Source organism: Pecten maximus, chromosome 6, assembly GCF_902652985.1.
Source record: "Pecten maximus chromosome 6, xPecMax1.1, whole genome shotgun sequence".
Classification (NCBI taxonomy): domain Eukaryota; kingdom Metazoa; phylum Mollusca; class Bivalvia; order Pectinida; family Pectinidae; genus Pecten; species Pecten maximus.
In genome coordinates this window covers 34,358,382-34,384,980 of record NC_047020.1, presented here as the reverse complement: position 1 = coordinate 34,384,980, position 26,599 = coordinate 34,358,382, and the positions used below count along the sequence as shown (strand labels likewise).

General features: G+C 35.2%; 1 protein-coding gene across 1 annotated transcript in view; it reads left to right on the top strand.

The window, feature by feature from the left end:
• LOC117329621 (AF4/FMR2 family member 1-like) overlaps positions 1 to 26,599 on the top strand; it is a 97,744-nt gene that overhangs the window by 8,915 nt on the left and 62,230 nt on the right. The window contains exons 2-6 of the mRNA XM_033887644.1: positions 49 to 193; positions 534 to 1,223; positions 1,815 to 1,856; positions 15,189 to 15,272; positions 17,247 to 17,280. Coding sequence (XP_033743535.1) covers positions 49 to 193; positions 534 to 1,223; positions 1,815 to 1,856; positions 15,189 to 15,272; positions 17,247 to 17,280 — 995 coding nt within the window. The remainder of the gene's footprint in view (positions 1 to 48; positions 194 to 533; positions 1,224 to 1,814; positions 1,857 to 15,188; positions 15,273 to 17,246; positions 17,281 to 26,599) is intronic.

Genomic DNA, 26,599 nt, shown 5'->3' with positions numbered 1-26,599 from the left:
TGATCATTGAATATCATTTATAAGCAGGTTTGATATGTCTTTTTGCAGTCATGCAGACTCTGTCAGAATGAAGGAAGCAAAAGAGCAGGCTCAAAGACACAGAGAAGCTCAAGCTCGCTCCTCAAAACTGGCGACCAAACCCAACGATACGTACCGGGAGTGCTCAAACCTCTTTCCACAACAGCCACGCAAAGTAAGTTTCTTAAAACATGAGATGTCACCACCTTTATCAAGTGTGGCATGATTATTGTATATTTCAGAAGATATTAATGTATATCATTTATTTCTGTGTTGAATGTCTTTATGATATAAAAGCTAAGGGTTACAGAAAAAACTGAAATGCACTTTAATTGATTCATGTAGCTTGTAAATGAAGGGGAATTCAAGTCACCGGAGGTTAATTAAATGTTTTCATGTCATTGCATTATAGACAGTTACACTGTAAAGTTGCTGATAATTTTGTTATCAATTGAAGTACCTAAAGAAAGGAAAACTAATCTGGTTGAACATTAAATTTGAATTTTCTCCCACAGGTCATACAGAAGGATTCTGTTGTTGCAAATGCATTAGGTGACCACGATGATGCCAAACAGTTCTTCAACAGTGCTCTTGGTGTTCATAGTTATTCCTATCCTCAGACTCCTCTGTCAGATAAGAGGCGACCCTTTCCCACACAACACAATGTCAACGGCAAGCCTCGTCAAAAAGTCCCTTCTAGTGCTAAAAATCCTGTCACTCCTGCAGTTCCTACTGCTGATCCTTTACCAGACAAATCAAAACCACCTACACCACAAAAATCTGGTAACAGTGCTTCCCGAGAAAAGCCCTTGAGAGATGGCCAGTTGGCATCTCGGAGATCAGGTACCGATACCAGCTCAAATCGGTCTGTCTCTCCCTCAAAACCTCCGAACTCCAAAAGTAGTGCCAACATGACTGCAGACTCATCCAACCATGACCGTCAAAACCAGCGAAGTCACCCATCAACAGCCTCCTCATCTTCAACTAATGTACGCAATGAAAGTCCTGTACGCAAGCAAACTAAGCCCTCTAGTAAACCGCCACCACCAAAGAGTGGTAGCAACTCCACCCCAGAGGAAAAGAAGGTTAAAGTTAAAGTTGAGGAGGAGAGCAATTCATCAAAACCAAGCAATCAGAATGGAGAGGATGCCTTTCCTAGACCTACAAATACCAACAAGCGAAAGCCTCTTAAAATCAAGATTGAGGTAATACTTCTAATCTAAGTCGAGTAATTTTCTCTGTCTTAATTAATTTTGTAGGAGTTCTGATGGGAAAAATTATCAGTGTTAAGTTGTGACCTGTAAAAAGAAAATAAGTTTCTGCGCATTATTTTTTGTTCACATCATAGGCAAAGGTCATATTAGACATCCTTACTGAGAGTACTACATAGGTTGCTTTTCAGATCTAAAGGTCAAAGGTCAAGGTCACTTCTGTCTAGAAATTCAGATTTCTATAAACAACTTTACCTTGGTCCAATCAACAACAATCTTGAAAGCACTTTCATTGAGAAGTTCTTGTTTGGGATTATTTTTTCCTTGGGCTCTGCAGGTGAAACATCTACTTTTCTGCATTTCTTGCATATGATGCATACTATTTGGGTTATGGTATATCCATAATGCTAAACTTAATCAAGCAAGATATTTTTGGAAAGATATTAGCCGTTTGTGTTTTAAAGACTGACTCGTTTTGAAGCATTGCATTCACTCAAGTACTTACATATTTGATCACCTTTATGTAAACTGTGCTGTTCTAGAATATGGAATTTTTTAACACTGAATGTTATTTTGTTGTTTCAGCATCAGGGACAAGATCCTCACGATGTGGCTGACATGCTACAGGTACGTTTTAGCTTTGGTTTATAACTACAGGACATCTGAAGATTTATGCATTTCATTTTCTATGAAACTTAATATCTACAGTAATACTTTGTTACAGTTAGCTCATGCCATTAACACCACAGTTATCTATACTTTGATTAAAGATTTACATATATGTATATATAATATCAACTTTAAGTGATGTACCTGTTTGAATGTCATGTGATACTGGGGTTCAAGTCCCGGTCTGGTTGTTACATTTTTTCTCTCCTATCATATTTGGTATCCAACAAGATATATACCCACAGATGGTGATATAGGGTTTTGTGTACCTGGTATGTATTTTCAAGGTCAAAGACTTTGATAAAGGAACGACTGAATGTGTAATATGGTAACCAGATACCTTAGGTGGTTAGAATGTCCTTATATAACGTTCGGAAGCTCCTGCTTTGTCATTGCAATTTTACTCATCTGTCACATTTCAATTTGAAATGTCCTCCCGGTACTTTCAGGGTGCAAATTCCAGAATCAACCACTTGTGTTTTATATACAGGGTGTGGAACAACATATGTAACTGTGAAATGCTGCCTTCAAACTTTGTAATACTTTCATAAGTTTATCTGTACTTTTATGCATCCGCTGTAAAATGGGGTTGTATATATTGTTACCCATGTTCATCCCATCTCGTCCTCTCCTGTCCTCTCTCGTCCTGTGTACCCTCCCGTACTGGTGCAATGTAACTAGCTAATCTCACGAACTGCTGATGCGATCCTCACCGAACTGTGTTTCTGGGTGTCAAGTGGCAGCAGGGGCATTTATGTCTTAGATATTTTCTAGTTTTTTTGCAAATCAATAATCCAAACATTAATTAAATCAACCTCAATTTACTTTAATCCAGGTGTTGATTAAATAAACATCAAATGATAGTTTGAGTCCAGTCTCTATACACTCGACCACAAAACGTGTTGTGTAAATTATTGATTTTGTAACTGAAGAGCTTGATTTGTTAAAACAATCTGATGAATTGATTGTATTCTTCTCACCTGACTAAATCCCAGAAACCAAGCTTAAGGGAGATTATACTTTCTTTCAGTGGCCTGCCCATTCACTGTGGGACAAGGCGGTTATAGTTTTGTTAACCTGCTCCGTGATATCTGTGTGGCATTCACCTTGGGCTCTGATTGTAATGTCAGTGTATTAGTATCCTTATCAATAGCTTTTATCTATCTTGTTCAAAATGTTGTTCAGATTTTCAAGTTAGTAAAGGGAAAGAAAGTACATATCATCAATAATAGCCTTAGCTATTAAATCAGCACAAACTGATACAAAAAGAATGAATTGTCATCCTCGGCATCACTCATTGACATTTAAGGCTCGGTGGTTGGTATCAAAAGTAATATTGTCGTGTGATAAGCTTCAGATTTAGATCAGTATTGATGAAATACCATGAATAGCTATACCTATTCCTGTCTGTCAACTCAGCCGCCTTTATGGCCCTAATTCCAGGATAAAGCCCTGATATTTCTTCCCATTTCCACCACCTGTTGCATTAGTACCAGGTTGTGATGTGTGAAGTTGTGTAGGATGAATACTTTTATATTACACTGGCAGCCTTGCTCTGATTCTGTAGCTTTGTGTGGAAAGCTTTTAAATGTCATTGACTTTCCTTTCTGTTTTTGTATGTAAAACATTTGTCAATGCACTACAACACTAGTTGTTTCAGGTGACATACACTACAACACTAGTTGTTTCAGGTGACATACACTACAACACTAGTTGTTTCAGGTGACATACACTACAATACTAATTGTTTCAGGTGACATACACTACAATACTAATTGTTTCAGGTGACATATACTACAATACTAGTTGTTTCAGGTGACATATACTACAACACTAGTTGTTTCAGGTGACATACACTACAATACTAGTTGTTTCAGGTGACATACACTACAATACTAATTGTTTCAGGTGACATATACTACAATACTAGTTGTTTCAGGTGACATATACTACAACACTAGTTTCAGGTGACATACACTACAATACTAGTTGTTTCAGGTGACATACACTACAATACTAATTGTTTCAGGTGACATATACTACAATACTAGTTGTTTCAGGTGACATATACTACAACACTAGTTGTTTCAGGTGACATATACTACAATACTAGTTGTTTCAGGTGACATATACTACAACACTAGTTGTTTCAGGTGACATACACTACAATACTAGTTGTTTCAGGTGACATACACTACAATACTAGTTGTTTCATATGAGCATATTTTATCACTCTGGGTTAGTAGAGGAAAGCATTAAATGCAGCAGATTCAGTAAAGATTACAAAAGTTCTGTTATTTGTTGGAAGATTAATAATTTGAAACCAAGAAAATTACTTTTATATTGTGGTGTCTGGTAAATGAGACAGTAGAAAACCAGTAATCAATATTTATTTGAAATGCAACCATTTTTCTGCAAACCTGACATTTTGCTGCACAGATCTGGATGTCATGTTGGGAATACTTACTGCATCGCTCAAGGCCTTTGCTTCATTGACCCATTTTATGTACAATATAATGATTTGAATTGCCTATTTGCCAGACCAAAAACATTTGCACTATACAACCTTTTTTAAGCAACACATAATGATATCTTGTGTTTTGTAAATATTTTATGATTATGGTGTTATCTGGAGCATGACCGACATTGGCTGGGCAAGTATTTAGTAACAGGTAGAGGTTACCTGTGACTGACAGGATTTGTTATTATTTAAATCACTTTAACTTGTTTGAACAACTTTGAATACCGAGATAATATATCACAATACTGATAAGGCAGTCAAGGACATGCAGCCACAAAGTCACCAACATAACTTCCGTAAATTACATTCAATTTGATACTTTATTATAATCAAACAATATTAAAATGATTAACTTGAAAATGTATGCACTGGCAAATTGATAATTGTTTAGTCTAAAATTCTATAATTCACTTGTCAGTACTGTCGTTAGTTTTTTTTTTAATAAGATCTACCTATTATAGAAATACCCATCCAGCAAGCATCTATTATTTTCTGAATCAGTACCTGTACCGGACCATAATGTATAGTACCTTGCATCACCATCTTAATGATATATATGTACTACTCCAAATGTTATTGCTGTTGTTTACCTGTAAGTTAATGAGACCACAAATATAAACTGTATACCACGGTAGTTTTGTGCTATCGACAAATGCAAGCAACAGAGGACCTGTCAGTATTCTAGATTTCTGATGTGTTTGAAATTATTTATGAAGAAAAGTTGATAATTCTCATGTTATCATTTTATCCTTTTATTCAACATCTCTTTGTATTTCCCTATACTCAAACACTAGATTATCGTGATCTGTGATAGATTTATGCCAATACAGTAGACATATAACAAGGAAATGAAGTGTTTACAATTATCCTCAGACCAAGGACACCCAATAGGGCCTTCGATAACAGTAGCTCTGCTGTTTGTTAGCCAATCAGACATTCAACGGATGACTGTACTTCCTGGAATAGCGGAGAGTAACCTTGCATAAAAACCCCCCAATAAAACATTGGGCTTTCAAAATCAATAAATATCTACATTGGAATTTCCTCCTTTTTTTCGTAATTGAACATTTGTTTTAATTACTGTTAGTTATTAGTCCAAGTGATTTAATCTCCAAGTGATTATTTGATATCCAGTTGTATAGGGGGATCTTGTTAGTTTATGAAATTGATCATAGATGTATAGATATTTTTCTACCATGTATATACGTGAAGTAATTCGGCCATCTTCTATATCAAAAGACCCTATCTGTTAAGTTTTATCAGTTTTTGTTTATCACATGTCATTATTTTGGATGACCTAGATATGCCATTGGTTGGATGTTGATATTTATATATTAAGGATGTGTTTGATAATTTATATACAGTACAAATTGATAACAATGGTCATAACAGTATGTAGTTCAAATGAAAATCCAAGAAAACTAAAGAATTGAATGAACATTTATATGACATTCCAGTATTAGAAATATATGACAATATTTAGTAACATTTGTATTTGAAAAAGAATTGCAGATAAAACATGTACTTTCAAAGCTATATAATTAAGTATCGTATAGTGCCGTTCTATCTTTAGGCTGTACAGAACTTGGATGACATCAACAATAGTTTGTCTTTACTGGTAGTCTACTTAAGCTTGTGAGAAGTAACATATGTTTCTTTCTTTCATTTTCGATAATTATACAGAATGTTCTACTATAATGTAAACTGAGAAAAAAATTGTACCATTATTTAGTGGTGGGCTGATGATAGAAAAGAATAGAAAATTGATTGAAAAAAAAAATCATCAATGATTTTAAAAAAAGTAATTACTGTTTTTTTTCTGGAAGTGTTAATAAAACTGGCTTCACATATCATTTTAATGTTACTGCACCTTGAAGTACCTCAAAATTTTAGCGATATGTTCATTGGTCATTTACATGTAATTAAGAGAATTTAGAAATATATATTAACCACCGTTAAATGTTTTGTTTGTGTTCAGTATTAAAGATGTTGATATTGAAGTCTAAGATGTGTAATAAATATACTTGGAATGTACATAAATCTTTCTGCGAAAGGGCAATTCTGTGATAAATTTAGAAAACTGATTACAATCAGTAATCAGTTGATGTTGAGTTTTCGATTATCGATTCTGTTATTGAAACAGATACCCATCACTACCATTATTGAGTATAATTTCGTTATTCTTAATTATTAAGTGCATGATTAGAACAGATTCAGTTTTAATTTTGAACAAGATAAGCTCTAGCTCATGACATAACATGATAGTAACAGAACACGATCTATTCACAAGTTTTGTCTGATCTGAAATTAAATCAGGAAATAAGAATTCCATTTCCGTAATGTGATGACATCAGCATTTGTCTAAAAGTTCATCCCTGTTGCATTTAAAGTACAGGTGTCAAATGGAATCAAATAACCTGCAATAGCAATATTTCATCATGCACTTTTTATTTTTTTTTAATTTTTTTTTTTATTTTGCTTAGTTAAAATTTACAGTAAATTTAAATTCTGTTACTTGAAAGTGTAATTTTCCTTTTAGCTGGGTGTTGACCGTGGTTTTATACAATATTATATGAATCCAGTGTGTGCTCAAGTGAATTTACATTATGGATGGACTGCTAAACTGGTAACTGACCTATAGATTTGTACTTGTGATATAGCTGGTTAGACTCCCGATACAGAGCTGTACCTGTAGGCTATATATCAGATTTTATATTCAATATTGACATTTTTTGTCTAGTATACAGTCACTGTTGTTATTGAGTTGCATGATTGCTCCTAGGGCTAACATATATATTGTCTGTATTTCTGAGGTTTTTATATACTTTCCAATGGACAAAGCGACAGCTAATGCTAGGTTAATAACACCCTCCAGCTGCCTCGCAGAGAATACTAATATAAAGATGAAAATTATGTATTTGATTATGCCCTGAATTTGAAATTGGTTAACTTTTAAAAGTTCATTTTCATACATGGCTTCAAAGTCATCCTTAACATCAAAACTTTATAATTGTAACTCTTCATATCCTTAGTGCATGCAGGAATCTGCATCAAAGAGTAACAATTTAGTAAATGTTCATGGTTGATGCATTGGAAGGAATTCCCACTGTGTATCCAAAAAAATTCAAATAGTTACTTTGCAGTTATTGGCTAATAAAGGAAGCTTGTAGTTAAGTGGGAGTAATTTTGATTTCCTTTATGAAGGCAATACATAAGATGATGTACAATTTATTTGATTGGTAATTTTAGTCTGAAAATTATTTTGGTGCTGGGGTGAAAAACTGTTTTTACACAATTAAAAGTATTTTGTCTTCTGACAACTCTTGTATTGATTATATTAGGAAGGTGTTCATTAAATATATGATGGAAAATGTTTTTTAGGACACCTAAAGTGATCTTTTGCAATCGCCTTTTGGGATGAAGGGCTACAACATTTGTTGAAATCAATGACCTTGACCTACTACAACATCTAAACAAAATGATATTAGGCTAGCAGCATGATGGGATGAAGGGCTATAGAAATTGTTCAAATCAATGACCTTGACCTTCTTTCAAGGTCACAGGTCTAATATACATCTTGAGGGATTCAGTTTGTCCCTTTAATGGGATATAGGTTTTACATGTCCAGGGATTCAGTTTGTCCCTTTAATGGGATATAGGTTTTACATGTCCAGGGATTCAGATTGTCCCTTTCATGGGATATAGGTTTTACATGTCCAGGAATTCAGATTGTCCCTTTAATGTGATATAGGTTTTACATGTCCAGGGATTCAGATTGTCCCTTTAATGGGGTATAGGTTTTACATGTCCAGGGATTCAGATTGTCCATATAATGGGATATAGGTCATGCATGTCTGGGGATTCAGCGTTACAAAGATCTAACAATGCCTCACTGCTTTATAATGTTATCAAAGAACTTACTTAGTGATACAACGATGCTAGGTTTTGATGTAAAAGCTTCATGAATATTCATGAGATAGAGCACAAACTGTTATCACCTGTGTAGTAATGTGTACCATTACAGGTTAAAATGACATAAAACTGAGCTTTCAATTTGTCAAATGTCGGGATAAGTTAAAATGTCTGATGTATTTCTATTTTTGACCTGATCAAGTTGTGACGTGGTTTTGACTGGTTGCCGGGCTGCTAGAAATGATTTTTTATGTAATATTGGTATAAAATCTTACAAACACATATAGGATGTGTGACAAAATAATCAGCTTACCTACAACTGTACAGGGGCTTAATGTTGGATGTTGTGTTATTGGTTCTAATCTATTGTATTTTTAGCTCGCTGGGAGAAACTCCAGGGGAGCTATTACTATACCCTGTCATCCATAGGTAGCTAGGTTGAAGCTTTTATAAAACAGTGTTGTTTCAATACTAATTAGGATACTGTTTAGGTATTTCACATTTGTGTTGCTTCTGACATGACCTTTCAATGGATACTACATTTTTCGACCTGCTGACCTTGTCTGTGACCTTTGACCTAATTTTACAAAACTTGGCCACTGTATGTTAATTAAATAACCATACGAGATAGGGCTTTCATATTTGTCATGTTCCTTGTGACTAAACCATTCCGTTGGTACTGTTTTAGTGGACCTTGACCATGACCTTTGACCTACTTTTAAAATTTAAAATTTCTGACAAATCTTGTTTATCCCAAATAATAAATGATTGAAAAGATAAGTTATGGATTTAAGACTTTTGATATATTTCACTCACAGAATCTGGGGCACATGAAATAAATGTGCTTGATGCATCAATAATTGCTAGGTTTAACTATCAGTACAAGTGTGACAGATGTATATATATATACACATTGTGAAGTCATTGTGTTAAAAAATGCGGAAAGGTTCTATACAAGGTTAAATATATATACAAGAACAGGAAAATTTTAAGTTGTATTTGTATTAGCACTATCAGTGTTATCTATCATAACAATAGATTTTCTTATTTTTGCACTCAGTTGGAAGTTTAATAGGTTTTCTGTTTTTTGAAAAACAAAAAACCTGGAGCTGAAGGAAGTAATGTGTATAGACTATAGTTCATGATAAAACAGAAAATTTATCATGGAATGTAACTTTTTGTCCCTCGATAAAATCTAAGTTTCTGCACTGTTTCTTCAAATGGCATTGTTTACATGATGTAAAAGTATGATGGATATGTGATAGGTGGCCTAGTGATGTATTGTACATGGCTTCGCTCACGTCATTGTTTTGATTTCTTGACACTTGTAGACTGATATGCTGACGTCATTGGTGTAGTCCGTAGACTAGACGCAAGTTTTAATTTTGATAACCTTAAGCTGTGTTAACCTCAATACCATTTCATAATTGTCTGTTTTTTCCCCCTGAGATTATCTGTATATAGTATCTGAACCTTCAAATTAAGCATCTCCATGTTTTGTTATTTATATACATATCATTTTATGGATATCTTTATGTATGTCCCTAATCAGTCAAGCAAAACAAGATCGTCCCGGACTGTAAAGCTTGAGGCAGTGTATAAATTATTTAATAACACTATCATTCTAAATACCTTGACAAGCAAAACGCTGCACGTGTCTCTGGGTACTACTGTCTGTGGTGGTTACTACAGTATATGCTTGGATTAGCATTTAGCATCTTGGAAAAAAATGATCATATTTGTAAAAAAAATGGAAAATGCTCAGTTTTCTAGTAGAAAAAGAAAAGCTATTCAGTGCTGGAATATCACTACATAGACGATAAGTGTTATTGTAAAATTGAAGCATCATTCTCCTGTCTTATTACTGTTTTTGAGTTATATTAATTTGGATTATCATGATCAGCTGTCCCCTTTCTGCTGTCTTTGGGTGTACATGTTATATAAGTGTAATAGCTGTTTACTGTCTCAAAGTATGAATTATCTGTCTCTTGAGTATTGTAAATTACTGTCTCCTGTCTTGTCTCCAAGTGGTATAACTGTTTGCTGTCTCCAAGTGTTATAACTGTCTACTGTCTCCAAGTGTTATAACAGTCTCCTGTCTTGTCTCCAAGTGGTATAACTGTTTCCTGTCTCCAAGTGTTATAACTGTCTACTGTCTCCAAGTGTTATAACTGTCTCCTGTCTCCAAGTGTTATAACTGTCTCCTGTCTCCAAGTGTTATAACTGTTTCCTGTCTCCAAGTGTTATAACTGTCTACTGTCTCCAAGTGTTATAACTGTTTCCTGTCTCCAAGTGTTATAACTGTTTCCTGTCTCCAAGTGTTATAACTGTCTGCTGTCTCCAAGTGTTATAACTGTCTGATGTCTCCAAGTGTTATAGCTGTCTCCAAGTGTTATAACTGTCTACTGTCTCCTGTCACCAAGTGTTATAACTGTCTCCAAGTGTTATAACTGTCTCCAAGTGTTATAACTGTCTCCTGTCTCCAAATGTTATAACTGTCTACTGTCTCCAAGTGTTACAACTATCTCCTGTCTCCATGTGTTATAACTGTCTCCTGTCTCCAAGTGTTATAACTGTCTCCAAGTGTTATAACTGTCTCCTGTCTCCATGTGTTATAACTGTCTCCTGTCTCCAAGTGTTATAACTGTGTATAAGCTTCATTTCTGTCTCCTGGTAACATTACTTAAGAGTCTGGGTACCTATGATAATGGTGTGTATTAAGCTGTATGGGCCAGGGAGGGCAGTTAATTATGCAGGCTTTGACAGGTATTATAGATGGTAATGCTCTTACTTGGCCCAGGTGTAGATCATATGTGTCTGAGACTTATCATAACAGCTTACCTGGATGTTACCTTGTCTTACCTGGCCAGCCATTTACATAGATATGTATTGATCCCTCACACCTTGGCAATGCCTTTACTGGTTTATATATTGGGAGGATATCAGATATTCAAAATGTCCTAAAGTATTACTAGCAAAGAGTCTTATCGAGAAGACATCTTATGTTTAGGTAATTCTTCATTTGAGAGTTCAATCTATAATTTAAACAAGAAGTTTTCAGCTTGAATGTACCTTTAAATATTCTAACTAGAAAAAAACTACGATATCACATTTAGTGGATTGCTCTGGAGCTGGAAATCAAACTAAATGTTAAGTTCAGATTAATATGAAGTTATTTAATGTGATACCTAAAGATGGGTGTTAATTGTTGTCACAGGTAAACATACCGCATTTTTGTAGGTATAACTTGGTAAGGGTTAGTGCTGACATCGTTTGTAGCTACAAGCTATATACAGTAGTATGAACCTTTTAGAGCAAAAAGTGATCAAGTCAACAAACAAAATGTGTAACCCTGAGAATGTATAGATCCGCAAGGACAAATTTGCTGATACATTGATGTGGTTTTTAGACAATTATGTAAATTGCAGGTAAAATGGAGAATATTGAAGACCATGATAACACAGTGATATAAATAGGTCTTGAAAACTAGGAAATACAGACGTCATCAAGTGAACACACAGAGCTGCTTACCTACAATGTTTGTCTGTAAAGCTGATTATGTATTTCACATGGCAGGGTTTTATCTGTCGGGCCAAACTTGTCATGTAAGTTTCCACCAACAAAGTGTTAATTTACTACCTTTTTGTGATCTAATGATAATAGATACGGTATATGTAGTTAAGCCACAACTCATGAAAATATTCTTGCTATGTAATACATTTATGTAGTTAAGTCGCAAAACATGAAAATATCCTCGCTATGCAGTTAGGACACAATACATTTTGTAATTTCTGCAAAATGTTTATATCACCAATGACCAACAATTAGTATGTTTTAAATGCTTTACATATCTTTATGAAAATAAGGTAAATGCATCGGAAATATTTCGAGGACGTTCTTAGAATATATTTGAATGATTTTCATTTGTTACAAATGCAATATGATGTAAAATTTTGAAGGAAAAAAAATCTCCTCAAAGCACTGATTTGATTTCTTCAAGCTTAAATGACAATGAAAAATCTCAGGCATTATATGACCCATTAAATTTACCTCAGTTAATTGAACAGAACTTCATGAATAAAAAGAATTCATAAATGAAATAAAAAAACAACATAATGCAGTAACATTATTAAGGATGTCTACATTATCATATGAAAGAAAGCACTTAAAAATCTTTTGGGGTCAACTTAAGTGCTGAGTCAATATGATTTTTGATTTTGTAATAAACCTTTAAAAGAGATGAGAAAAAACCCCCAACTATTTATTTGATAGAATATTTGGAAAGGTGGGGATTTTTTATTACAGCTCTGAAACAGATGTCTGAACACATCACGTATAGGTATTGATCTCGTGGTAATATAGCTATATATACAGGTTCAGGTGCTGTATCATTTAATGACCTGTATAGCTGTCACCTATAACAAGAATTGTATCAAACCTTACAACTAATCTTATACACTATACAACTTCATATAGTTTGTAGATTGGGACTGATGGTTGTTGTTATATCAGCATCTGGATTTAATTGGATGCTAGGGGTTGCTTAGTTCATGCAAGTACTGAATTGTCTTGAAGTGTACATTATTTATTTTTCAACAATTGCAAAGCAAATAATATTAACTTATATGAATCACTCCCGGATGGAAACATGAGGGGTCTTACTGTTGGAAGAAACTGGGGTACCTGGGGAAATCTGAGGTCGGGCAGGTGACTCGAACTTTTTACGTTTGATCATGGAAATGAACCCTCGCCACCTAGGTGAAAGGCAAGTGTGTTACCGCTGTGCCGACCGACCACCCGTTACTTATTTGCAACTTACCAATATCTTCTCCTAAATCTGACAGACTTTCCGGAAATTTCCAATATGAAAACTGCAACAATAGGAAAAACATGCATGTATCACTGTTTATGTTTTATATTGTTCGAAAAATTATTGGTCAACACATCCAACCATAAAATACTTTCTACTGAAAACAAATTTGTTTTTTTTAATTACTTTTAATGTGTAACATATTGTAGCAGGAGGATTGTTATTCATATGTGTGTGATCAACTTACTTTACTCCTTCACCACTAAAATGACTGTATGCCTTCTCAAAATACAAATCCTGAAATAAGATGGAAAACATTACCCATACTTAAGGTTGACAACATTTGGATAAATACACCCCACCCCACCCACACCCCACCCTCATAAAAAAAGTAATAGAAAATAGTGAATTATACTATAGCAATTGTAATGTAGCTGATTAATGTTGAAACCCGTATAATATTCCTAGAACACTATAATTAAAGAAAATCGATTCAATGAAATATGTGTTGAATAGTATTAAAGATAATCTTCTTTTTTTTGTGTGTGTCGATCGATCCTATGGGTGTGATACCTTTGATTTAATAGGGAAATGAAGTTACCAGTTTTTGTGTATCACTATAGCTAACTTGCTGATGGAAATACACATAAAAACCCGTTCTGTAAATAAAGTGGGTATTTGAGGCCGGTTGTACTGTACACATGCTGAGCTCCTCATCAGTCTTTGCTGTAAGTGTATTCAGATGCCTAACAACCTGCATGGCTTACAAGACAGCTCCACAAATTATAGTTAGATTGATACCAGGCCCTGCAATGTACACATCTACATGTCTGTCTTCTGCAAAAAAAAAAAAATTGCTTACTTTTGTAGAATTAAAATTAAGCGTGGGATACAGTGAGCATTGTAAACATAAATCCAACAGTATATTGTTTAAACATGGAACTTCAGAACGTTTGATCGAGGTTGTACTAGGTGAACATTTAAAGAACTATTGAACCATTGTATTCCTGATTCGTATTACAACCAAATTTGCACTGTTGACCGACATCAAAGAAAAGTTTGTCCAAACTCTATCGCCATTAACTTGTCCCTGCAACTTAATACTTGGAGTATGGGTTCATCTTATTCATATATCATCTATGCAATCTTGGCATATAATTTCACATCCAGCGGGGGCCTGTAATTCGCAGAATTGTCTTGTTTTGATAATTAGGGTATTATTGTTTTCAAAATAACCAGGAAGCGAATTTCCGTTGTTGGTTTAGAGATCTAGAGTGGAATCTTGCCTGACATGTTTGTAACATTAAACAGACACTAGATGAATGCTTGTTATGCAATGAATTGTTTGTTGATTTAAACAGATCTATTAATCTTGTGATGAATGAATGTTACTGCTATGTTTAGAGATATTTTAGATTATTGCCTCCTGTACAAAGTGCTACAATAACCACATCCCCATCAGTGATGCAATAAATTTGTTATAGGTTTTTTGTGTCCTTGCCACATCACTACAAAGACAGTTTTGACAGGGTCCAATAAAGGAAACTTTTATAGTGCAATCCCATAGAAATGTCGGAGGGAAGCATGACACCCGGCCAGGCCACTTTATACTGACAACTGTCTGTAACTTGTCCATTCTCCTAGTTTCCTGAATTAACTTTGCAGATAATGATTTGACATTGATATTAATGCTTCAGTGACCTTCGTAATCCACCCAAAATTTAAAAAAAATGATAAATTGTTCCAGGGCATATCATTTTAGCTTATCTATGAAGCATTGAGTAATATTGATGATAGATACGTAAATGTTGCTGCTTTGGATGTGTTAATGATATTTGACCGAGAGTCTTGATGTAACTAAATGTTGCTGCTTTATGTAACTAAATGTTGCTGCTTTATGTAACTAAATGTTGCTGCTTTATGTAACTAAATGTTGCTGCTTTAGGTAACTAAATGTTTCTGCTGTGGATGTGTTAATGATATTTAACTGAGAGTCTGGATGTAACTAAATGTTGCTGATGCTGTAACTTGTTATTTATGATTACAGGAGATGAAATGTCTGGATCCTCCTGTGACTGCAATACTTACACCACGCAAAGAGGAGCCAAAATTTCCATTTCCAGTACAACAGGTTTGTGGACATTAGGCTTGATATCTATTCTCAATCATTGTAGACCCATTTAAATGATGATGAGAAATTCTATTGTGTTGTATAATTATCAATTAAATTATGAACTTTTTGTGAGGTACCGACCTGGTAGAATCATATTGACTGAGGACAAAGTTTGTCATAATCCTGTTGTATTTTGTAAGTGAACAGGAAGACAGTAACAGGGTGATCCATGTTACAGTTTTATGATGGAAAACACACTGATATTTTATGAGTTGGTCACATTACTCAGTAAAATTATTACAAATCAGCTTTGCCTGATGAATATAAGGTACAGTCTGGCAAGTATTGAGTGCATAAGGAGAATGACATTTTGATATAAATACATATAAATGTAATTTCTCCTATGATTGCTTTATGATTTCTCAGACAATTAATTTCCTGGTTTGCACTTTATCCATGCTAGAACTGGTTGTTTTTATTGGGGAATCGTGAAATTAATTGTAGAAAAAAAGTACTGTTCTGTGATGTATACTGTATTGGTGATCAACATTATGTATAATGGCCATAGGATTTATAAGATGGGAAGAACAATGTGAATATGGCATGAAGGATTTAAATAATAAAAACAAAAACAAAAAACAAAAAATAATCATAATAAGGAAATGAAAAACCACAACAAAAAACTAAGCTTAAGCTTAAGTGAATAAAACATTCTAACCTCCTGTTATTGAACCTGAGTTTATATCAGAATAAAAATAGTATATCAGTTTTAACTTGTCAAGAGTTTTGGTGTCTTGGGATCCTGTGTTGGCTTGTTAATATGATTATTGTCAAAATAAATGAAAATTCAAGGCCACAGTTAATAAAAATAAAACCCTGTTGGTTCCATTCCAATGGATATTCCGATACAGTCTTGTTGAAGTTGACAGGTCTCTTAAAATCGGTCCATGAAATATTGATGGAAATGAAAAAACACTGGTAGTATTTTTGTTTTATAATTGATTGCTTATTTCAGTTGACCTTGACTTGATAACTAAGGTCACAGAGAAACTCTTGAAAGAAATAGGTGATGTAGGTATGAAGTTATAGGGGCTGCAGTGGCCGAGTGGTTAAGGGGTCCCGACACTTTATCACTAGCCCTCCACCTCTGGGTTGCGAGTTAGAAACCTACGTGGGGCAGTTGCCAGGTACTGACCATAGGCCGGTTGTTTCTCTCCGGGTACTCCGGCTGTCCTCCACCTCCAAAACCTGGCACGTCCTTAAAAGACCCTGGCTGTAGATAGGCATTAAGCAAAAACAAACAAACAATATGAGGACACCCTGTTTCCTAGATCTGTCTAAATATCCTCTATCTGACACCAGATTTACATCGTTCTCTCTAGTAACAGTGGATCTGGGTCCTCTAGATCTGTCCTTTGTCTAAATATCCTGTATCTGACACCAGATTTACATCGTTCTCTCTAGTAACAGTGGATCTGGGTCCTCTAGGTCTGTCCTTTGTCTAAATATCCAGTATCTGACACCAGATTTACATTGTTGTCTCTAATAACAGTGGATCTGGGTCCTCTAGGTCTGTCCTTTGTCTAAATATCCTGTATCTGACACCAGATTTACATCGTTCTCTCTAGTAACAGTGGATCTGGGTCCTCTAGGTCTGTCCTTTGTCTAAATATCCTGTATCTGACACCAGATTTACATCGTTCTCTCTAGTAACAGTGGATCTGGGTCCTCTAGGTCTGTCCTTTGTCTAAATATCCTGTATCCGACACCAGATTTACATCGTTCTCTCTAGTAACAGTGGATCTGGGTCCTCTAGGTCTGTCCTTTGAGGTTGAAGTAGGCCGCAGGTGTTGATCACTCCAGCCGATTGTCTGTAATCAATAAACATATCTATTATGGTAGATTATTTTCCTGTGTATTTAATGTAATGACATTTGCGTGTTGATTTTATTTATGCAATATTTTTTATTCTGTCTTTTTTTTACTCTACAGATTGATAACCATGCTATACAGCAATTCAGAAAAAGTAAGTACATTTCTATTGTTGTTTGTAGTGTACCTGGAAAATGGAAAGGTAATCCAATAAGATTTAGCTTTTTCAGGAAAGTTAAGTTTTGCCAGTAGGTTTGGGCAGTAGTTTTACCAGTAATACAGGTTTAGCAGTAAGAAAATTTTACAAGTAAGACAATTTTTTACCAAGCAAGACAGTTTTATAAGTACTAGTCTAGTAAGACCGTTTTACCAGTTCTAGTTAGACAATTTCACAGGTAAGACAGGTTTACCAGTTAAACAATTTTACAAATAAGACACTTACCAGTAAGACAATTTTACAAGTAAGACAATTTTACAAATAAGACAGTTTTTCAAGAAGACAATTTTACAAGTAAGACAGTTTTACTAGCAAGACAATTTTACCAATACTAGTAAGACATTTTTACCAGTAAGACAATTTTACAAGACAGTTTTACCAGTACTAGAAAGACATTTTTACTAGTAAGACAATTTTACAAGACAGTTTTACCAGTACTAGTAAGACATTTTTACCAGTAAGACAATTTTACAAGATGTACAATATAGTTTTACCAATTAGACAATTTTACATGACAGTTTTACCAATAAGACAATTTTACAAGTAAAGACTTTGCAATAAGATCTAGATTTGCCTGTAGGACTCCATTTTACCAGTACTAGATTTGCCAGTAAGGTTATTTGAATAGTACAGATGGAGAGAAAGTAGGGCACCAGGACATAGCCTGTAGACCAGGAACAGATGGGACTCGGACAACCACTCAATTGAATCTCTTCTGGCACTGTTTAGCCCTGCACCACCATGCATGTGTAATGTAGAGCACAGATTGGCCTGGATGACACCAGCATGGCACACAACACTAATTTGAGAGCATTCTTATTGCTCAAGGTTAGGCTAGAGATGGGGAAATATTTCTTTATCTAATTACAGATTTGGCAAGAACTAACTGCCTTCATTATTACCATCTTTAGGTCTGTGAAAGGCAGACAGCATCAATGCAGAAGATAATTATTGAAATCGAAAGTCTAGGAACGAAGGATAACAGGATAGGTCTGTTCCTGTGTTCTCGTCGTCATTTATTGAATAAATCCTTTGGCAGGGATTATTGTATTGTGCTCATCAAGAGGCACGTTTGTTTCAAGGTCTACCTACTTGTATTTAGAAGAGATTTGTAGATGTTGTTTGGTTTTGTACACATATGGATTTGTTGAATTATGCCTGGGAATATTGCTACGAGACTGATAATACAGACCATTGCTGGGACACATATGATATACAGCAATTATTTGCTGCCTAATAAAATCCAGAGGGTCATAAATTATTCACCATTAAGATATTTTTAAAAACTTATATGGAGGTTTCTTACAAACCTGTTTTTTGACGAAAAAGTTTATTTAACTTTATTCAAAAGTTTAATGGGGATGACTGAATACTTTTTTTGGATGGAGTATTCAATGAGGTATTCAGTCATTTAAAAAGGCCCTGTCAATTAAATACATAATGTTAGTGTAACAAGTCATGGTAATGTGTAGAAAAATAATTCTAACTGCTGCTGTCCAGTAGAAACCCAAGTAAGACAGGACCAGTATCTAGACAGTCTTTAGATATACTGGGAGCTGTGTAACTTGTGATATATGTATCTTGAAGTTATGTGGATGTAAAGCACTATAGTCAGTCTACCCTTGTAACTTTGACAAAGACAGCACTGATATATCTGCTGAGTACAATATGTAGTGGGTGTTAAAAGTAAGCCAGTCAGCAATTCCTGGAGCAAGAAAAAGTGCTACACCGGGGGAAAGTGTCAAAATGTACAACAAAGTTGTGATAGTTTGATGATTTGTTTTGACATGCTCCCCCGCCACCTGCCAAGTCTTCCATCTTGATGGTCATCACATGTTGGCCACAAATTATCACTGTAGACAGTCTGACACCTGTATGGTCACACAAACATTTGGAGCATCAGGAAAATAAGTTGCTTTGGCTTAAAAATATTAACACTTATAATTATATGCTAACCTGTGAACAGAGATAAAATGTTAGGAAGAATAATTTGATTAAGAAGTGGAATGAACCTTGAAATTAATGCTGTATTGAATTTACAATGTTCAATATGAACCTGTTTCTTTAGTAACTGCAGCTTTAAAAGTGGTGACTGAATTTATGTGATAGACAAGTATCGAGATTCATTAAAAGTGCTTTAGGCCTGGTATGCGATGTACTCGGTGGAGACGTTGACGAGGTCTTCCATCAGGATATCAGAAGCAGGAGGACAGTACTAGTACTCTTTCAATCATTCAACATTTCAGTTCCTCAATGGAAAATTCACAAACCATTTCAATATATGTAACTTTCAATTACAAATTCACAAATGAGTGCTTAACTTTTAATTACAAATTGACAAGCCAGTCCTTAACGTTCAGTTACAAATTCACAAACCAGTCCTATTATTTCAATTATGAATTCACAAACCAGTTTTTGACTTTTAATTACAAATTCACAAACCAGTCCTAAACTTTAAATTATGAATTCACAAACTAGTCTTTAACTTTCAATTACAAATTCACACAAATTCACAAACCAGTCCTAAACTTGAAATTACGAATTCACAAACTAGTCTTTAACTTTCAATAAAGAATTCACAAACCATTCCTCAACTTTCAATTACAAATTCACAAACTAGTCCTTAACTTTCAATTACAAATTCACAAACCAAAATTCACAAACTAGTCCTTAACTTTCAATTAAAAATTCACAAACCAGTCTTTAACTTTCAACTAAAAATTCACAAACCTGTTCTTAACCTTTAAATACAATTCACAAACCAGTCCTTAACTTTCAATTGCAAATTCACAAACCAGTCCTTAACTAAACCTGAGAATATGATGGACGAGACATATGGGTGATTGTGCAAGGCTGACAAAGGACAAAAGGATATATGTTAGTTTACCAAGATTGGTCCTAGTTGAACAGTATTACCTAATGCTCCTCGAAGGTCTTGCGCTGATTGGTCCTAATTGAACAGTATTACCTAATGTTTCAAACAGGTCTTGCCCCAATTGGTCCTAATTAAACAGTATCACCTATAATGCTCCTAGAAGGTCTTGCCCCCCGATTGGTCCTAGTTGAACTGTATTACCTAATGCTCCTAGAAGGTCTTGCTCCAATTGGTGGTCCTAGTTGAAAGATGTTACCTAATGTGCCTCAAAAGTTTTTTTTCCTGATTAATCCTAGTTGAACAGTATTACCTAATGGTTTCTAGACAGTCTTGCCCCTTAAAAAAGGTAAAATGGTCTTGGGTTGGACCTTAGGCTCTTAACAGGTTACAATGGTGCTTGTTTTACATTATTTGATGATTAATTACCTTCATATCGTGCTCTTAAAATATGTTATATAATTGAGGTATATTATACTACAGATTTTGTTGCTATTGCTGGAATTAAAGGATTAATCTCCAGATCTATAACAGGCCATCAAGTTGGCGCTTGACTTGTAGCAATTTAAGAAGTCAAATCACTATTTCTCAGAAATCTGGAGGGTCAAAACAGTGTCATATAGATAAGTCTGTTCAATCCCAGGAATCAAACCTCATTTTGGAGAGTCAAAAACATATTCTCAAGGGTCTACTGGATGCCCTGTATAAAATGCCTACTGCTTGTAGAATTTGATTATCAGAGGAGTGCTTCGCTGGTACCAGTGAAATATAATGTCTGAAAATGTGTATTGGAGCAAGCTGATCTATAGACTTGCATCAAATAATTGTAAATGTATGAGATAACTACTCTACTTACAAGTTTACAGTTGGAATGATTGGGTGTTATGTACACAAGCATGGATGGCTCCTCTTTATACAAATTAGAAGGAACTCTTAATGTTGTTTACTTTGTAAATTCAAGTACTTTTACATTTTGTTTCAAGATTGGAAAGGTCAGCTGAAATAGATAATTGACTTTTACTATGATATTGTCTGGAAGAGTTCACTGCGCTTTAGCAATGTGGCATGCTTCGAAAAAAATCTGCCTCACCAGATGAAGTCATAAGTGCTCACTTACCTAGAATTGTCTGTCGTCGATTGTGTAATAATATTTCAGATTATCTCAAGAGGTACCTGCGGTAATGTCTTTTATGACATTAAGGTTCCAGTGTTTGTACTGGAAAGTACACACTATCTAGGTATATTTACTGAAAGTATTATACATTAGCTAAGTAATAGGCTGTTTGGAACAAAATTGTGAAGCTTTCATATTCGTGGTATTTTTTGTTAAATTTTCTTATTAAGTATCAATTGTAAAATCATGTATCATAATAAAGATTTTTTTATTTTTTATGTAACACCTGCATTCTAACCATATGAGTGATTATGATTATGGTAATGGTTACCATGGTACTCATTGATTGACAGGTATTGTTATTAGTAACCAGTTAGACAGGTATTGTTATGGGTTACAGTATAACCAGTTAGACAGGTATTGTTATGGGTTACAGTAACCAGTTAGACAGGTATTGTTGTTGGTTACAGTAACCAGTTAGACAGGTATTGTTGTTGGTTACAGTAACCAGTTAGACAGGTATTGTTGTTGGTTACAGTAACCAGTTAGACAGGTATTGTTATGGGTTACAGTATAACCAGTTAGACAGGTATTGTTATGGGTTACAGTAACCAGTTAGACAGGTATTGTTGTTGGTTACAGTAACCAGTTAGACAGGTATTGTTGTTGGTTACAGTAACCAGTTAGACAGGTATTGTTGTGGGTTACAGTAACCAGTTAGACAGGTATTGTTATGGGTTACAGTAACCAGTTAGACAGGTATTGTTACGGGTTACAGTAACCAGTTAGACAGGTATTGTTATGGGTTACAGTAACCAGTTAGACAGGTATTGTTATGGGTTACAGTAACCAATGAGACAGGTATTGTTATGGGTTACAGTATAACCAGTTAGACAGGTATTGTTATGGGTTACAGTATAACCAGTTAGACAGGTATTGTTATGGGTTACAATAACCAGTTAGACAGGTATTGTTATGGGTTACAGTATAACCAGTTAGACAGGTATTGTTATGGGTTACAGTAACCAGTTAGACAGGTATTGTTGTTGGTTACAGTAACCAGTTAGACAGGTATTGTTGTTGGTTACAGTAACCAGTTAGACAGGTATTGTTATGGGTTACAGTATAACCAGTTAGACAGGTATTGTTATGGGTTACAGTAACCAGTTAGACAGGTATTGTTATGGGTTACAGTATAACCAGTTAGACAGGTATTGTTATGGGTTACAGTAACCAGTTAGACAGGTATTGTTATAGGTTACAGTATAACCAGTTAGACAGGTATTGTTATGGGTTACAGTAACCAGTGAGACAGGTATTGTTATGGGTTACAGTAACCAGTTAGACAGGTATTGTTATGGGTTACAGTATAACTAGTGTGACAGGTATTGTTATGGGTTACAGTAACCAGTTAGACAGGTATTGTTGTTGGTTACAGTAACCAGTTAGATAGGTATTGTTATGGGTTACAGTATAACCAGTTAGATAGGTATTGTTATGGGTTACAGTAACCAGTTAGACAGGTATTGTTATGGGTTACAGTAACCAGTTAGACAGGTATTGTTATGGGTTACAGTATAACCAGTTAGACAGGTATTGTTATGGGTTACAGTAACCAGTTAGACAGGTATTGTTATGGGTTACAGTAACCAGTGAGACAGGTATTGTTATGGGTTACAGTAACCAGTTAGACAGGTATTGTTATGGGTTACAGTAACCAGTTAGACAGGTATTGTTATGGGTTACAGTATAACCAGTTAGATAGGTATTGTTATGGGTTACAGTAACCAGTTAGACAGGTATTGTTATGGGTTACAGTAACCAGTTAGACAGGTATTGTTATGGGTTATAGTAACCAGTTAGACAGGTATTGTTATGGGTTAGAGTAACCAGTTAGACAGGTATTGTTATGGGTTACAGTAACCAGTTAGACAGGTATTGTTATGGGTTACAGTAACCAGTAAGACAGGTATTGTTATGGGTTACAGTAACCAGTTAGACAGGTATTGTTGTTGGTTACAGTAACCAGTTAGACAGGTATTGTTGTGGGTTACAGTAACCAGTTAGACAGGTATTGTTATGGGTTACAGTAACCAGTTAGACATGTATTGTTATGGGTTACAGTAACCAGTTAGACAGGTATTGTTATGGGTTACAGTAACCAGTTAGACAGGTATTGTTATGGGTTACAGTATAACCAGTTAGACAGGTATTGTTATGGGTTACAGTATAACCAGTTAGACAGGTATTGTTATGGGTTACAGTAACCAGTTAGACAGGTATTGTTGTTGGTTACAGTAACCAGTTAGACAGGTATTGTTGTTGGTTACAGTAACCAGTTAGACAGGTATTGTTATGGGTTACAGTATAACCAGTTAGACAGGTATTGTTATGGGTTACAGTAACCAGTTAGACAGGTATTGTTATGGGTTACAGTATAACCAGTTAGACAGGTATTGTTATGGGTTACAGTAACCAGTTAGACAGGTATTGTTATAGGTTACAGTATAACCAGTTAGACAGGTATTGTTATGGGTTACAGTAACCAGTGAGACAGGTATTGTTATGGGTTACAGTAACCAGTTAGACAGGTATTGTTATGGGTTACAGTATAACTAGTGTGACAGGTATTGTTATGGGTTACAGTAACCAGTTAGACAGGTATTGTTGTTGGTTACAGTAACCAGTTAGATAGGTATTGTTATGGGTTACAGTATAACCAGTTAGATAGGTATTGTTATGGGTTACAGTAACCAGTTAGACAGGTATTGTTATGGGTTACAGTAACCAGTTAGACAGGTATTGTTATGGGTTACAGTATAACCAGTTAGACAGGTATTGTTATGGGTTACAGTAACCAGTTAGACAGGTATTGTTATGGGTTACAGTAACCAGTGAGACAGGTATTGTTATGGGTTACAGTAACCAGTTAGACAGGTATTGTTATGGGTTACAGTAACCAGTTAGACAGGTATTGTTATGGGTTACAGTATAACCAGTTAGATAGGTATTGTTATGGGTTACAGTAACCAGTTAGACAGGTATTGTTATGGGTTACAGTAACCAGTTAGACAGGTATTGTTATGGGTTATAGTAACCAGTTAGACAGGTATTGTTATGGGTTAGAGTAACCAGTTAGACAGGTATTGTTATGGGTTACAGTAACCAGTTAGACAGGTATTGTTATGGGTTACAGTAACCAGTAAGACAGGTATTGTTATGGGTTACAGTAACCAGTTAGACAGGTATTGTTGTTGGTTACAGTAACCAGTTAGACAGGTATTGTTGTGGGTTACAGTAACCAGTTAGACAGGTATTGTTATGGGTTACAGTAACCAGTTAGACAGGTATTGTTATGGGTTACAGTAACCAGTTAGACAGGTATTGTTATGGGTTACAGTAACCAGTTAGACAGGTATTGTTATGGGTTACAGTATAACCAGTTAGACAGGTATTGTTATGGGTTACAGTAACCAGTTAGACAGGTATTGTTATGGGTTACAGTATAACCAGTGAGACAGGTATTGTTATGGGTTACAGTAACCAGTTAGACAGGTATTGTTGTGGGTTACAGTATAACCAGTTAGACAGGTATTGTTACGGGTTACAGTAACCAGTTAGACAGGTATTGTTATGGGTTACAGTAACCAGTGAGACAGGTATTGTTATGGGTTACAGTATCCAATGAGACAGGTATTGTTATGGGTTACAGTATCCAATGAGACAGGTATTGTTATGGGTTACTCTATCAAATGAGACAGGTATTGGTTGCCTTGTCTAGTGAGACAGGTATTGTTATGGGTAACTGTATCCAATGAGACAGGTATTGGTTGCCGTATCCAGCGAGACAGGTATTTTATGAGATTCTGTCTGGTAAGCTATTTTTAGGTGCCATATTTCCCACTAGGCTTTCAGTGCATAGATGATGATTAGATACTTTGTTTCCAGACAGATATTTATAGAAATACATGTTGGGTCTTCTCAGCCCTACTAACAATAACTCTGACACTCCATAGGACCTTAGTCTGAAGTACATTATCAGGAAGTCTTCTTCACACTAGTCTAATATCTTGAGTTTTTCCTAAAGTAATAAAACTGCATTCATCGGTTACTTGGTTACTTACATTTGAAACTGGACTGACAATCTTTAGTTCAACAGATAGAGCTACTAGATAAACAAAATTTAGTTTACAATGATTGCAAAACAAGTTATACCAACTAATATTAATCACTCTTGTTGGCCTGGATAGAAATGTGCGAAGGTTCTTACTGCGGAGAAAATCCCATGTGATTGGGCATGTCACCCCTAACCTTTTCCCTGGCGGATTGGGATTCAAACCCTGGCTGCCCAGGTGAAAGGCAATTGTGTTACCACTGTGCCACCCAACTACCCAATCAGAGATACATGAAAACACTCTTAGAGCTGAGGAAGGAATACTGTAAACGTGGTTATTTTCGTGGGGGGTTAATTTCGCGATTACAATATGTAAACTTTACGCGGTGGGGTAATTTTTGCGATCGACCCACCTTCGTTTGTAGATCGAGATTATGATAATTGATATCAAAATGATATGCATGGGGGAAATTTTCGCGATCAAAAGGACTCCGTGTTATTAGCGTAAATTTCCCCCTCGCATGAATTTCCACGTTTACAGTAGTAGGAATGAGATATCAATATAAGGACTGTCTACATGTATTTAGAGCTGTCATTTCTGAGCCCTCCAATGTGCTGTATTATATAGATGGTGTGTAGACAGATGCTGTTGTTTTAACACTAGCTAGCCAAAGCACATTGTCTCCTCTAGGGAGACTAAGCTGTATTGTTTTGTCTTGTTGAATTCAGAAATTAATGGCAAAGTAATGAAGATGAATGGTCATTGTTAGATTGGACTTGATCAGCTTTGAATGGAAAAACCCAATGACAAACCTATATCTTTTTAATCGGCTAAAATGGTTGCCACAGTGAAGCAGTTGGAAACAAAGATAGATTGGCAAATGTCATGCTTCCAGAGAGACCCAGACAATGGTGTAATGTAGGTCAGTGGTAATTTGTCCCGTTTGTAGGTCATTCCTGGAGACAAGTGGGAGTGCGAGTTTATTATTTGCTCAAACAAAACCAGCTGTAAAAGGTCTTCAATTCTTGCTTTTTGTGTTGAAATACCCTTAATAACTACTTCAGAAATTCTACGAAATACAATTATGAAGGAATCAATTTTCTAAAAAATCATCATTGGAAAATATCATAATTTGTTAAATATTAGAAAAGGTCT